This window comes from Aythya marila (genome assembly GCF_965140915.1).
Source record: "Aythya marila genome assembly, chromosome: 3".
Lineage (NCBI taxonomy): Eukaryota > Metazoa > Chordata > Aves > Anseriformes > Anatidae > Aythya > Aythya marila.
Genome location: NC_139044.1, coordinates 2,589,790 through 2,602,560, shown reverse-complemented (window position 1 = coordinate 2,602,560; position 12,771 = coordinate 2,589,790). Strand labels below are relative to the sequence as shown.

At 42.4% G+C, this 12,771-nt stretch overlaps 1 protein-coding gene across 1 annotated transcript in view; it reads right to left on the bottom strand.

The window, feature by feature from the left end:
• The window catches only part of MACROD2 (mono-ADP ribosylhydrolase 2), an 852,361-nt gene that overhangs the window by 79,616 nt on the left and 759,974 nt on the right, over positions 1-12,771 (bottom strand). Inside the window, exon 9 of the mRNA XM_082757433.1 lies at positions 3,727-3,808. Within this exon, the coding sequence (XP_082613559.1) occupies positions 3,727-3,808 (82 nt within the window). The remainder of the gene's footprint in view (positions 1-3,726; positions 3,809-12,771) is intronic.

Below are 12,771 nucleotides of genomic sequence, written 5' to 3'. Positions count from 1 at the left end.
TATATTTAGCAATAAAAGTAATGCCTAGATTCCAGGCTTTGTATAGAATTGTGTTAGAAGAAACAATGAACTCCAAAAGAAAAAATGATACGAGTATCAGCTGCTTTCCGGGAAAGCTCATGCATAATACCAGTAGCGATGAATCCAGCAATGTAAGAACTACACATCTGAGCCAGGATTACAGGCAAGGGCATTTTATTTGTCTGAAAGATATGTGGCAAGACATCATCTCAGATTAAGCAGAGAGAATTTCCCAACACAGCTGAAGGGAGGATATCTGAGCTATTTCATTCCACTAGAAGACAGGACACAACTGGTAAAAGGAAAAAAATATATATAAATAAAATCACTGTTTGCCTCACCTATTATGTTAAAACAGTGATTCATTTTAAGTATACAAGGTTGGTTGTCCTACAGAGTCTTTCACCCTCGCTTTTTTTCAACAAGGGCATACAAAAGCTTCTCAGCAAAACCCCAGAGCTTCAACACTAAATTCTGTGAGGACCAGGACCTTTACTTCTAAAACTTTTCTGAGCCATCACAGGGATGAGATCCTGACTCTGAGTTAAAGCTTATGCGGTGCTTCCCCTTAGAGCACACCGGCTTTGGCTCAGGTTCTGCATAGGCTACTGCTTACTGAGATTAGATTTGAAACACTGAGCCTGTGACAACTGGTCTGTTACTGAACAGCTATGCTACACTCCTAAGATATGAAATTACTTAGAAGTCTACCTCTTCCCTTATATATTTAAAGTTTGCAAATGACAAGGTTCTTGGCAGTTGTCTTAATATCAGTACTATTACTCGACTAATTTCTTTGGCATTCCACTCTCAAAATAGGTCTAATGATATGTTCAACTAATGGAACAATTTCCCTATATCTATATTCCACTTACTCTAATGCACTGAGGTGTAACTCTAGCTTCATTTCATTATCACTTGACTAGCTCAAGCACTTGGATGTCTTTTTAGATTTATTAATGCACCAGGTTTAATGAAATAACTATTTATGTATATAACTCCACGAATATATTCTTCTTTCTAGGCATTTTTGTCCACATCTATTAAAGTAGATACATTTCGTAATGTTTCTGAATGTGAGATGCGCATTTTAAACTATCTCAATGGTTTTCCTCTAAGCCTAAAGTAATATCTCCACGTTATTCTCTCCTGTGAACATCAGCTCTTCTGTGTACTATCAGCTCAAATTTACAGGAAGTCTTTCTTTGAAGATTTTCATTTCACTACATTAATAGATTCACTTTAAAAACAAAAACAAACAAACAAACAAAACAACAGAATTGTGGCTATTCCTTCCAGAGCCTAAATATCAGGAATTTATTGGCAAAGGTGGAGAGAGATGCTAGTTCCTTCACACAGAATCACACTAAGTTCTTTGTGCAAGAAACCAGTCTTGCAGTGAGACAGAATATCCCTACAGGTTGAGAGCCCAAAGAGAACTTGTCTTATCTCTATTAGAGTTAAATGCAGATACCATTTCACAAGAGAAAAAAGGAACAAAGAGCAGACATGATAGTCATTTGGTGATAACCATTCAGACCTCCAGCCAATGCCGTCACCATTCAGCTATAGGCAATTTAGGATGGGGTCAACTTCAGCCCACCTGTTGTTGTAAAGGTACCCAGCAGAGAAGTGCCACTTCAGGAGGGCAAAGAAAGCCTGACCCAATATTCATTCTTAGGGCATTCCTACAGGACAGATACCCAGACACTGATCTTTTCTCCAGGGGCACTAACTGAAAGTTATTTTGGTAGCACGCATCTTTTCTGCCTCTCTCCTCACAAGCTGCAGATCTAAGCGACTCCTATAAGAGCATACCACACACCCACGGTGATACAATAGATTAAAATCAGATCTCCCAAATCACCAACTACCGACCTAGCCATGAAAAATCCTTCACTGACTCAGGGATAAGGTTTTAGAAACCAACCTAGCTATTTGTAAAGCTCCAGCTTATCAGCCAGTGGACATTTAGGTCCTTCTGGAAACCAGCATCATTAAGACATATCAAAACCAGTATTTGGAATCATTAGTCATGAACCAAAAACCTATGAAGCCTATGAAAATAGGTCCTGAGATCTTTTAGAAATCTATAGCAAATTGTGGCCACTGAAAAATGAAGCATCTGTCTCCAGACCAGTCTGCAAAGGCACTGGATTGGCTGCAAACTGCTGGATGGTGCTGCACTAAAACGATCTCTGCCACCACCACCCTGCTATGGTCATGTATCAAATTGCCAGTTTTAGTTCAAGAAAAAAAAAAAAAAAAAAAGGTAAAAACTTTATATGCATGAGAATAAACATGCTTTTAAAAGTATGGTACAACTGATCATCTGCACAATGTAGCATAATGCAGTTAGAAGTCTTTATACACCGTGACATCCAACCACACAAGTCCTCTTTGCCCAGGCATTCAACAATACTAGGTTTTGACAACCCAAAAAAGAAATAAATCTCCCATATTCCTCTCTTTTCCCCTTTGGATTTGTCCTGCTTCAGCACCTGAAGCATCTTCTTGTCTCTTGGTCTTTCAAACCTGGGTGGACTACATTTGCCACCCCCCCAAAAAAAATAAAATAAAAAAAGCACACACTGAATGGATTAGACATGAATGCAGCCTGAAGTGCATATTCAGTGTGCTCCAGCCCAAAATATTATTCCGCAGATAGACACCGTTCCATGCTACCAGAATAATGCAATGGGTTTTTAGGTTTCTGTCGCCAATCATTGCAAACTGGAGGTTACAAAGTTGTCTACGAAAATCTTTATTCTAGCAAGATGAGACAGAAACATCGCAATTTCCTGTAGAAATAACTGAGACTCTCGTAACACACCAAAGCTCTGCTTCCTATTACTCACAGGCCCTTTCCACCAGACAGACTGTGCAGAGTATTTAAGTGACTGCCACTTGTGAAAGGGGTGATAAAACAAAACACTAAAATTGGGATCACATATCGTAGAACTGATGTCACTGAAAATAAAATGGAAGAAGGTTAGGGTTGATTAAAAAAAAAACCACACAACTAACAGTTTTCTAATGATATATGACAAAAATATATCTCGGGCATGGGAGGGGTGTGAACAAATTTACTGTCTATCAGGTTTTCTTACATTCTAGAAAGTAACCTCCTGCGTGAAACGTAAGATGAATGGCTAACATTTCCCAAGTGCTCCGGTGAGAGCCATCTTTCTCCAATTCATTCTTGCACAGGGACAGCTCAAGTTTAAAGTTCTCATTCAGACACAGTTGGGCTCTAACCCCTGCGGTATCTTTTCAGACCCAGAGAAACCCTACCAGCATCATTAATGAAAGAGCAGAGCATGCACAAAGCGCATGGAAAAGCTGTACCACTATGAGCTACATACATTAGTGCAAATGATTTTCCTCTCGGAGTCAAGAGAACCAGTGCAACACACCAGGTTTTGGGAGAAGACACGGTTACAGTAAGGAATTAACAAACTACTTGTACTGAGCATACAAAAGCAAGCCTTGATTTTGCAAAAGCATCATCAAAACAGCTTTAGTGGTTCACAAATTTTAAATGTCTGCATTTCTCCCGCATCATGGCCTCTACGTGCAGCTGATCTCTAAAGAAAGTTCACATTTTAATATCTGGCTTAGGCAGGGAAAGGAGAAAAGATGCCAACTGTTGTCTATTTCTGCATCATCTTTTCGAGTCAGATGGCACTCAATTACTATACCTACCTATAGGGAAAAATTCGCCCATTTTCTTCTTGAAAATTTTGAAGTCAATCTCCAAAAAGACACAGAAGATGATACGATCCACCTGTAAGAAACAAAATTATTCACAGTGAAACAATGCAATAATAGTTAACACCAACACGGCTTTATGCTCCAGGCACGCTAGAAAACATCACAGGAATGCATGTTTTGACTTCATTGTGCATCTGTGTTGTAATTTATAAAATAACATTTGCAATCACAGCTCAAAACTGTATTCTTTGTTAACTGCCTCCTGTTTATGCAAACCACTCTTGAGCGCAGTATAAATGACTTTTGGCATTCTAGATGAGTGCCAGGATGCAATGTTTGATGAAAGAGTCACATGGGGGGCTTCTAATAAGCATACAAAAGAGTAAATGGGTAAGCAAAGAGCTCTTTTTCCAATCCTTGTCGGACAAACCTATTTGCAAAACCATTTAGTATTTTTAAATGGCTTTAAAAGGTTTCATGTGGTTTTAATTTACATGAAACCACTTACTCTTGCTATAATACAAGCAGAATGCAGCAAAAACAAAAGCTGATTAGATGACAGGTAGCACATGGGGTAAATAAAACATTTAATATGCCATCTACTTAGTGAGGCTGAGCATATCAATGAAACCACAGCCTGTAATGTGTGCGCCACCCACCAATGATTTCAAATAAATTGTTTAGGACATCATTGTATGTGAAGGGCTTTTCTGAGAGAGACAAAAAAAACACCAAACAAACAAAATGAAAACCAAACTAAATTCCAGAGCCTTTAAGATTGAAAAACACCCACGCTGACTTCATTCTAGCCTTGCTATTTCTTTGTTTTATCTGTTTGCCTAGCCCAGCACAAGCTGCCTCTGCAGCCAAGACCCAGCTCCTCGAAGGAGTGGTGGAAGTAGAGAAGGCTCTTGCAAGGCTGAGCCAAAGGACCTGCCACCCAGTAATCAAGGTTTTCTCTGAAGTGCATGAGAACTTAACCAGAAGGAGATGACGACGAAGCAATAGGAAATTCAGCATTTTGCCTGGCATTTTGCTGTCCTCGAGTCCCCATGGGCAATAAGCCGATCTGTTGTAGCAGAGCTGCTCACGAGCATCTTTGCACATGCTACAAAATGCACCAGCCTGGCACCAGCAGGGAAACCCGCAGGAGAAACACTCTCAAAACAAAGTGCCATCTATCCCTTATGTCCACCAGGAAATGCTGTCCTTTTGGTAGAGCTGCTCTTCAAAGCAAAGTACAAGTCTTGGCTTCAAAGCTACCATTAGAGCTCATTTTGGAGCAGCCAGTAGAATAAGGAAAGGAACGAGGGCAGGCAATAATCGGTTATCCTGGAAAGTGCTAGTGGTTGCTAACACGGACATCTCTGAGTCAACGCCAACTTCAAAAGCTGAAACAGCAAAATAGGAAATATGAGAGTGTAGGTACAGGTTATGTAGGCGTTAAGGAATAAAGAGGCTAGTGAACAGGAAAGAAGCAGCAGCAGGGAAGGGCTTGGGCGCTTGCTGGGGAAGCACTGCAGCAGACTTGTGAGCAGGAAAATGCCTGTTGCTGTTTGTTCACATCACCTTCAGAGAAGCAAGCTGTTCTGTGCAGCCCTCATAAACAAACCAGGCTAGACCACACCAAAACGCTGGACTGTGTCATCAGCTACTCTTCACAAGGGGTACAACAAAAAAGAAACCAACAAATACAGGAGAAGTGCATGGGCCAAAAAGGCATGCTCATTTGTGTACCTGCATATTTATAACATAAAGCATCAGTGGCAAGTGTTTATACAGCAACATTTTACCTATACAAGTGTTTCCACTTAAGGGAAGTTGTGTGTTTTCAGGATGGAAGCTTCAAATGGAGAACGTGTAAATTAAATTTACAGTAAAAGCCAATTTAGGAGAGTGCTGGGGCAATCCTAGATTGCCATCTTCTAACTGCAGCTCCCGAGCAGAGTAGACATTCAAGCATTACAGCGATAGGCGCAATACATGCACCAGGACAGACTAAACAGCAATGACGGGAGCTTATAAGCCAGAGGATGAATTTTATTCCCATGCAAAGAAGTTCTGAGTTGTCTCGCCCTCTATACGGTCTCAAATTCTCTGCTGTAAATACTACAGACATTTCCCTCACTTTATATATTTCAACTTCTCATGACATTTCCTTTACTTTTATTTATTCCGTGCAGTTGACAATGATAAAACTTCTGCAATCCCGAGAATTTCTACTACTTCTAATATAATTGCTTAATTTAAAGATAGGGAATCTCTCTAGAAATGGCACACTATTTCAAAATTTCTAGCATCCTGACTGTATACATCCTATATATAAACCTGTTCAATTTCTTCTTGGTGTGAGAAAAAGTACTCTATTTTTAAGTATGCATAAGGTATTGTGATGACAGCTGAAATCCTGTGTTTATCTGATTGAATGGCATGTGTTGGCAGATAGTAAATCTGAAATTAAACCATATTCTATCATCCTGCCAGTCATTGACTATTTTATCTAACATCCCCAGCTAAAATAACTTGAAATTAGGTACGGAAAGTAACCCTTGTCCTCACTGTTCCCCATTCCAGCTACAATAAGCAAAGGTTTAATCTGAGTCAATCCAGAAGTCCTTTGCCGGCTGGCTGACAAAAGCTCAGCAGGCCTTTTGGGATGCGCACTTATGAAAGGCGCTCCCCATTCAAAGAGGAAAGCTCTCCCCTCGTATGGCTTGGAAATGCCAGCTTGATGAGAGGTTTCATGCAAAGGGCAGGCAGGAACCCCGAGAGACTCCCCTGAGGAGCCCCCGGGGCCTTTTGTAGGTGCCCGGCTCCTCCACAGCTGACCAAGCACCACTCAGCTGCAGCAGAAGTTTAAAGGAGCTGCAAGCTGAAGGTATTAAAGCTCATCCTTGATCGACAGCTCTTTTTTGGAGGCCAGTATTAAAATCAACCGTCCCCTGTCAGAGCCTGATTAAATTCTGTTCGCTTCACAGCTATGAATAGGTGGATCAAAGAACCCCAAAATTAAGAGCGCCGCAACACAGGAAGAAGGGAGTTAAATTGCATGAGCTGTTCAGTTAGTAGGCAGCTTCACAGCCCAAGGCTGTGACCACACTGATTTGTTCTTTTTTTTTTCTTTCTTTGTGTCACAGGACCTGCTCTCCTCACCAGGCCCCCTTTAATGTCAAGTGGGGTACCTTCCCAGTGGTTTCATTAGCTGCAATGGATGGAGATCAGCCAACTTCTGGGGCTCTGTGTAGCTCACGGGGCTCAGGCTGCTTTGCAGCAGAGTGAACCCCAACTCAGCCACTGATGCCAGCAGTTCCCAAGGATGCGGCACTGACAACCACTCTGCTGGGTATAAAGCAGTGCCAGCCTTGATAGCAGCACACTCAACCTGTGAAAAGCTGCTGAGGGGTCCCACGAACCTCAGGGCAGAGCTGGGGCTGCACCCCTCTGCAGCAGCCATGCTCTGCCCACAGAAGACCAGCGGAGAGAGAAGGTGGACACGTGCTGCCTGGAGAAATGACCACCAGGCTTGCCACATCCAAGCCACAACAAAATAAGTCTGCTGATACTTTCTGGCAACTTGACACTATTCCTTAGGAATTCTGTGAAAAGAAGAAACAGCACCAGCTTGCTAACCAACACGAGGTATGTGCACACCTGCACACGCGGCCCCTGATACAGGAGGAGTCTGTGGTGGTACCTACAGACATTTTGGGATGGAAAACATTTCTGCTTTTATCTTAGCTCATTCACTGCGCCCTCTGGCAGGTTTGTTTGATTCCTCTGACCTAATTTCCCTCAGTCTTCAGGGGATGGCAATATTTAGTTGTGCACTTAAATATCACTACAAAGAGGCAGGCGCGATCCACAGGACTTGCCAAACGCACTCATAAGCATAGCTGTGTGTATACACAGGTTCTAAGCCATACATCAGGCACACCTTTTAAGCAGACAGACAATCACAGGACATTTCAGACTACTTCATATAACAAATGCTTCCATGTCTTTGCCACCTGTGTCCTAGTAAAATATCTCTCAATGAAAACACAACCAACTGCATTTCAGCACTTCCAAGCGTTCCACGCCTATCGCCAGTACCGAGACGTTTACCCAGCAGGCGCTGACAACCTTTTATTTTACACAATAATAAGCTTGATCATAATTTAAATCTTACCAGAAAATGCATAAGAGAAAAAACACAACTTTAAAAAAAAAAAAAAAACAAAAAAACAACCTTTTTTGCAATCCCAAATCAAAATAGTAAGAAACAGCTTACTTGTAGCTTCTCTCTTTTACAAAACACGGTTATCTGATCCCACCAGAACCGACTGTCATAAGGACATGGCTAACATCAGAAGCTTGCTCTAACATTTTTAGTTTATCAGACATTCTGTGGACTTAATTCAAAACTCAGTGGAGCCAAACGGAGGCTTTGTATTGACTTCAGTGTGCTTGGATCAGTGCCCACACCCCATAACGCCAGAAATAACATTTGCCTCCTTAAGAATTAAAATTCTTCTGATATTCAAATTTCATTACCCTAAATCTTCAGATACTTTCTCAAACATAGCCTTAACAGTCACAGTTCAGAGCTGTCTGAAGCAATTAAGTCTCCTTAACTACAGTGCCTGTAAGGAAGAGGCCCTGAGCCCTTGTTGTGCCAAACTCCCACATTTTTTTCCCCTCTCTTTGGACCACGATTGCTGGGGCAGCCTCAGCGGCTTTCCTTGCCTGACAAGGCTTCCCATGTGGAGATCAGTGAGAACAAAGCCACACAAATCAGTTTTTCAAGACATGTTCTCATGGAATCTAAATTTCAATGGCAGGAAAAAACGAATAAGGAGAGAAAGACCTTTAATGCAATGCAGAGTCAGGCTATGGGTGTCCTACCTGGCCTTTGCCCACTGTGTAAAATTTCTTCCATTTCATTTCCGTGGCAGGGGTTCAGCTTGCTGTCTGAAGGCTCTCCTGCTAATCACCACAGACCCCATTTTCTACCTCTGTTTCCTGGTTTTCCACCAGGGTTCCTCCCTGCCCAGCCCCAAGCTGATGCCTTGCATTCCCTCTGTGCAGAGACACGCTTCAAAGAGACTGACGCCTGTTCCTGCTCCCTTCAAGTACTGGTGAGTGATGCTCTTGATGCTTACTGTCTTCCAATCAGCCTAACCTCTGCCTGATCTGATCCTCTACTAATCCTATTGCAAACCAACTAACAGATGGAAACGGCAGCTTTGTAAAATAACCCAGGCAGCTGCCATATCCCTCGCAGCAGCTGTCAGCCACCTCACCGGCGGTGTTGCCTTTCCCAAATCTCATGCACATCTGGCCAGCTGTCCGGATAGCAGCCTGCCTGACCAAAAGAAAGAGCAGAGAGGGCCACATCCCACTTGGAAATGAGCTGTGGTCAAGGCCAGAAGTTTTCACACACGCCTTCTAAAGGTGAATGCTTCAGGCCCTATGAAAACTACTCATTTCATTGCAGTGTAAATTAAAATTTAGCCTCCTAGTATTATTACTAATTTCACAGAAACCATTAAAGCGTAGAGCCTAGCTGACTGTCTGCTCCTTTCGGCATGACATCATGGTCTATAATTGCAGAATTACTCTTGAAAAGAACTTCAGTCCAGTTATTTATGGCAAATACAAAGCTTTGGCGCCGCTTCCATCCTCATAAGAAGGTTTAAGCAGGGCAGAGGTGTCAGACTGGTGATGTGGCAAATTTGACAATCAATGAACTGTGCGATGATGTTCACAAAGAAATCCACCTAGCCTTCAGATCCGTACACCTGGCCCAGCTCCACTCCCCTTCAGGCCTGAGCTGAAACACACTCAACTTGAATTTGCAGACACCGAAATGAGCCAAGCTCCAGGCAAACAGGAAACCTCTAGGATCACCCTGCAGGTGGGGGGAGAAAGGCATACCCTCTCAGGATGAAGCTCTTTGATTTTTGTGGACTTGAGTTTCAAGATTCTTTGATTCAAAACCAAAAATTTGAATTAAAATCCACATTACTGCAAGCCTCCTGCAAGTAGTGGTATTAATGAAGCATTACGATTTCACATCAAGAGCAAACACCCATCAAGGACTAGCCGTAAGGAAGCAACTATTACTTAAACCATCATATTACTTAAGCAGTCTTTGAAAGAAAAAATAATACAAAACACATCAATTATAAAATGATTTATGCTTATCACAAATAGAGTGGAATATTTTCTACGGTCGCCTTACTGAAGTTAAAAAACAGAAAGTTATTATTAGTGCTTTAATATCTTACTCATGAGTGAAGGCACACTTTGCTCGGAGTGAAAGATAATTAAAAGTCCAAAGGCAATTTAAAGACAAAAACAAAAACCAACCACCATCAGAAATTCATTACAAGTTTAAAATATTAATGCAAACATCCCAAAGGAACATTAGATAAGGCTTTGCAACAATCCCTGCCTCTCAAACACACGGTAGCAACACACTTAGCAGTGAAACCCAAGATAAATTCTGAACATGGTCAGGACGTCGCTGCCTTCTCTCGAGCCTGTTCCTGCAGCTCTGCTCGCATTCAACAGATGAGAACAAATCACTCCCAGAATCGTACGGGGGTCAGACACACCACTGCAATTATCGCTGTGGCGTAAGCCTGTCTCCCTGTGACCGAACAGCATTGAAAACCATAGTACTAGCCAGGGGAGAAGAGCTTTTATCCACAGATCTCAAACAAAGCTAAGTGTTACAGTCTTGCAAAACTTTTGATAGAGCTTTGCTTCCACATGGATATTCGATGTGCCCAAGGTCACACAGAAGGAGACCAGCAGAGTTAGACCAGAACCCTGGGATTTTTTCTCCTGTTCTCTCTTAAGATGCTACAGGAAAAAAAGAAATTAAAAAAATCCTATCAATGGTCACAAGCTTCACTGCACTCCAGCAGTTTCCCTCTGGCACATCCTATCAATACGCCCATTTATTGTGAGAATCGATAATGATAACTCTTTTTCCTAATACACTGGTTGTTTTGTAAAGGTTACTTAGCCTCCCCAAGAGAGTCCACTCCTTACCCTCAACACCTTTTCAAGGCAGCGCATTACCTAAGGATGAGTAGAGCTTTCCTTCCCTTTTGGACCTGGACATTCTTTGTGCTGTTACTTTTCCTTGAGAACAAAGCACCTGCCAGGCAAGCAGAAGGGCTGTCCTCAAGAAGCAACTCGGATGTTATAGAGGAAATTACGACCAAAATTTTTGAGGAATTTTGAAATAGCCAACAAGAAAATTGCTCGTGTCCTAGCTGCTTATGGATGACATGATTGCATGATAAATAAGACACAGAAGTCTTTTAGTGCTAACGTCAACACAGACAATAAACCAACCAGTAGTTAACAGTCCACATGGTGGGTTTTTTGGTCAACAACTAAAAGTTTGTCAGTCTCCTTGGGGTCAAAAAACCTGTAAAAATCAGTCTAGAATTTAAGGCCACGCCTCAGTATATTTCTTTTGATGGTCACTATAACTTGTCAGGAAAGGGGCAAGAGAGTAGTTTAAAAATGCATTTGTTTTTACCAATATATCCATCAATCTGCACAATCCACATTTATGCCACACAAACACAGTGACAGAAAGCCCATTAATCTTTTCTAGCTTAATACCTACTGTCCTTTGAAGATACATGTTTGGAATATCTGAAGGCGACCTCCATTTTTCACAGTTACCAGTCATAGGGCAGCTGACACAGCCAAGATAATCCTGTATTCAGCGAAACCGGGGGAATGAATGGATTCTGATGAATGTAATTTGCTATCTCAGTGACAAATGGCAAATGTGAAGAGAGGGTATGCATGCAAATATAACTGCGTTAAATAAGGGCTTGTGAAGGATAGTACTCTGAAAATATCTGATAGACAGTTTTACAACTGCCATGCATTTTTGAGGAGATAAATCATCAGCTTACATTAAGTTATCATTATATCCTCATTGTGGATCTCCGCTGAATAAGATAAGAGATTGTGGCATACAGTGAGGCAGGGCGTTGTAATCCCATCGGCCAACTTTTTGCCCCATATTTTACCTTGCAACATAATGCCTTCCCTATCTTTTTAGAACCATTTTGGCTTAGATACTCCCACGCTCCCAGTAATTATGAGAGCCTGAAGCCTGTTTGAGCATCCAACCTGTGGCAGAGCAATTCCCAGAAGATGCTATGTCCCTCCCCCACTCCCCCTCTCCAAGGCTGGGGTATTGCTTTGGAAAAATTCTCGTATTCTTGATGTTTTTCCCTGTTCTGTTGTAGTGTCAAGTAATATACACCAGTACAAATATTTATACTCCTTCCCAGGGCCAGCAGGAGAAACATCACTGCTCGTTCAGAGTCCACCACTCCAGAAAAAAATACACTTGACAACAGAGACATAATCTCCTCCTTGCTATCATCTTTGCAGCTGCTGCACGACACTGAAAACTATAAAAGTCTCTGATTTTATTTCAAAAGCCTCTGATCTGCACCACACAGGGAGACCCGGTGGTGGTACCTCCTTCCCTTTTGATGGATGAGTAGTTCAGGTTTGGATGCTACAGCCAGCCCCAGCAGGAGGCAGAGCTGCCCGAGGCTGGGGATCAGCAGGGATTCGTGCTGTGGGAAGCAGAGCTCCCTGCTGCCGTGCGGCTGCTGCAGGGGATGGCAGCGACTTGCAGGCATTGTCCCAGGAGGAGAAGCCACCAGGTCCCTCTGCAGCAGAAGCCACATCCCCCGACAGCTCTGCCTCCCTCCCTCTTGCTGCAGTGTGCTGGCATCCCATGGCCAGGACACAAAAGGTTGTTTGGGGCCATGCTGCCAAAAAGTCCTGCACAGGCTCCTGAGGAGGCACAATCAATGTTTGAACTGCAGAAGAAAGAGCTGGAGAAGCAATTCCTCGAAGCAGCAGATGATGGCTTAAATAACTTTTAAGTGTGTGGTTACAAGCAGGGTAAATTTGCAGTCACGATAAAACTCAGTGACAATTTTCTCATCGAGGCTGAGCAAAGATTTTGCCTAGGTGTGGAGGTGGGGTATTTTACAGCTG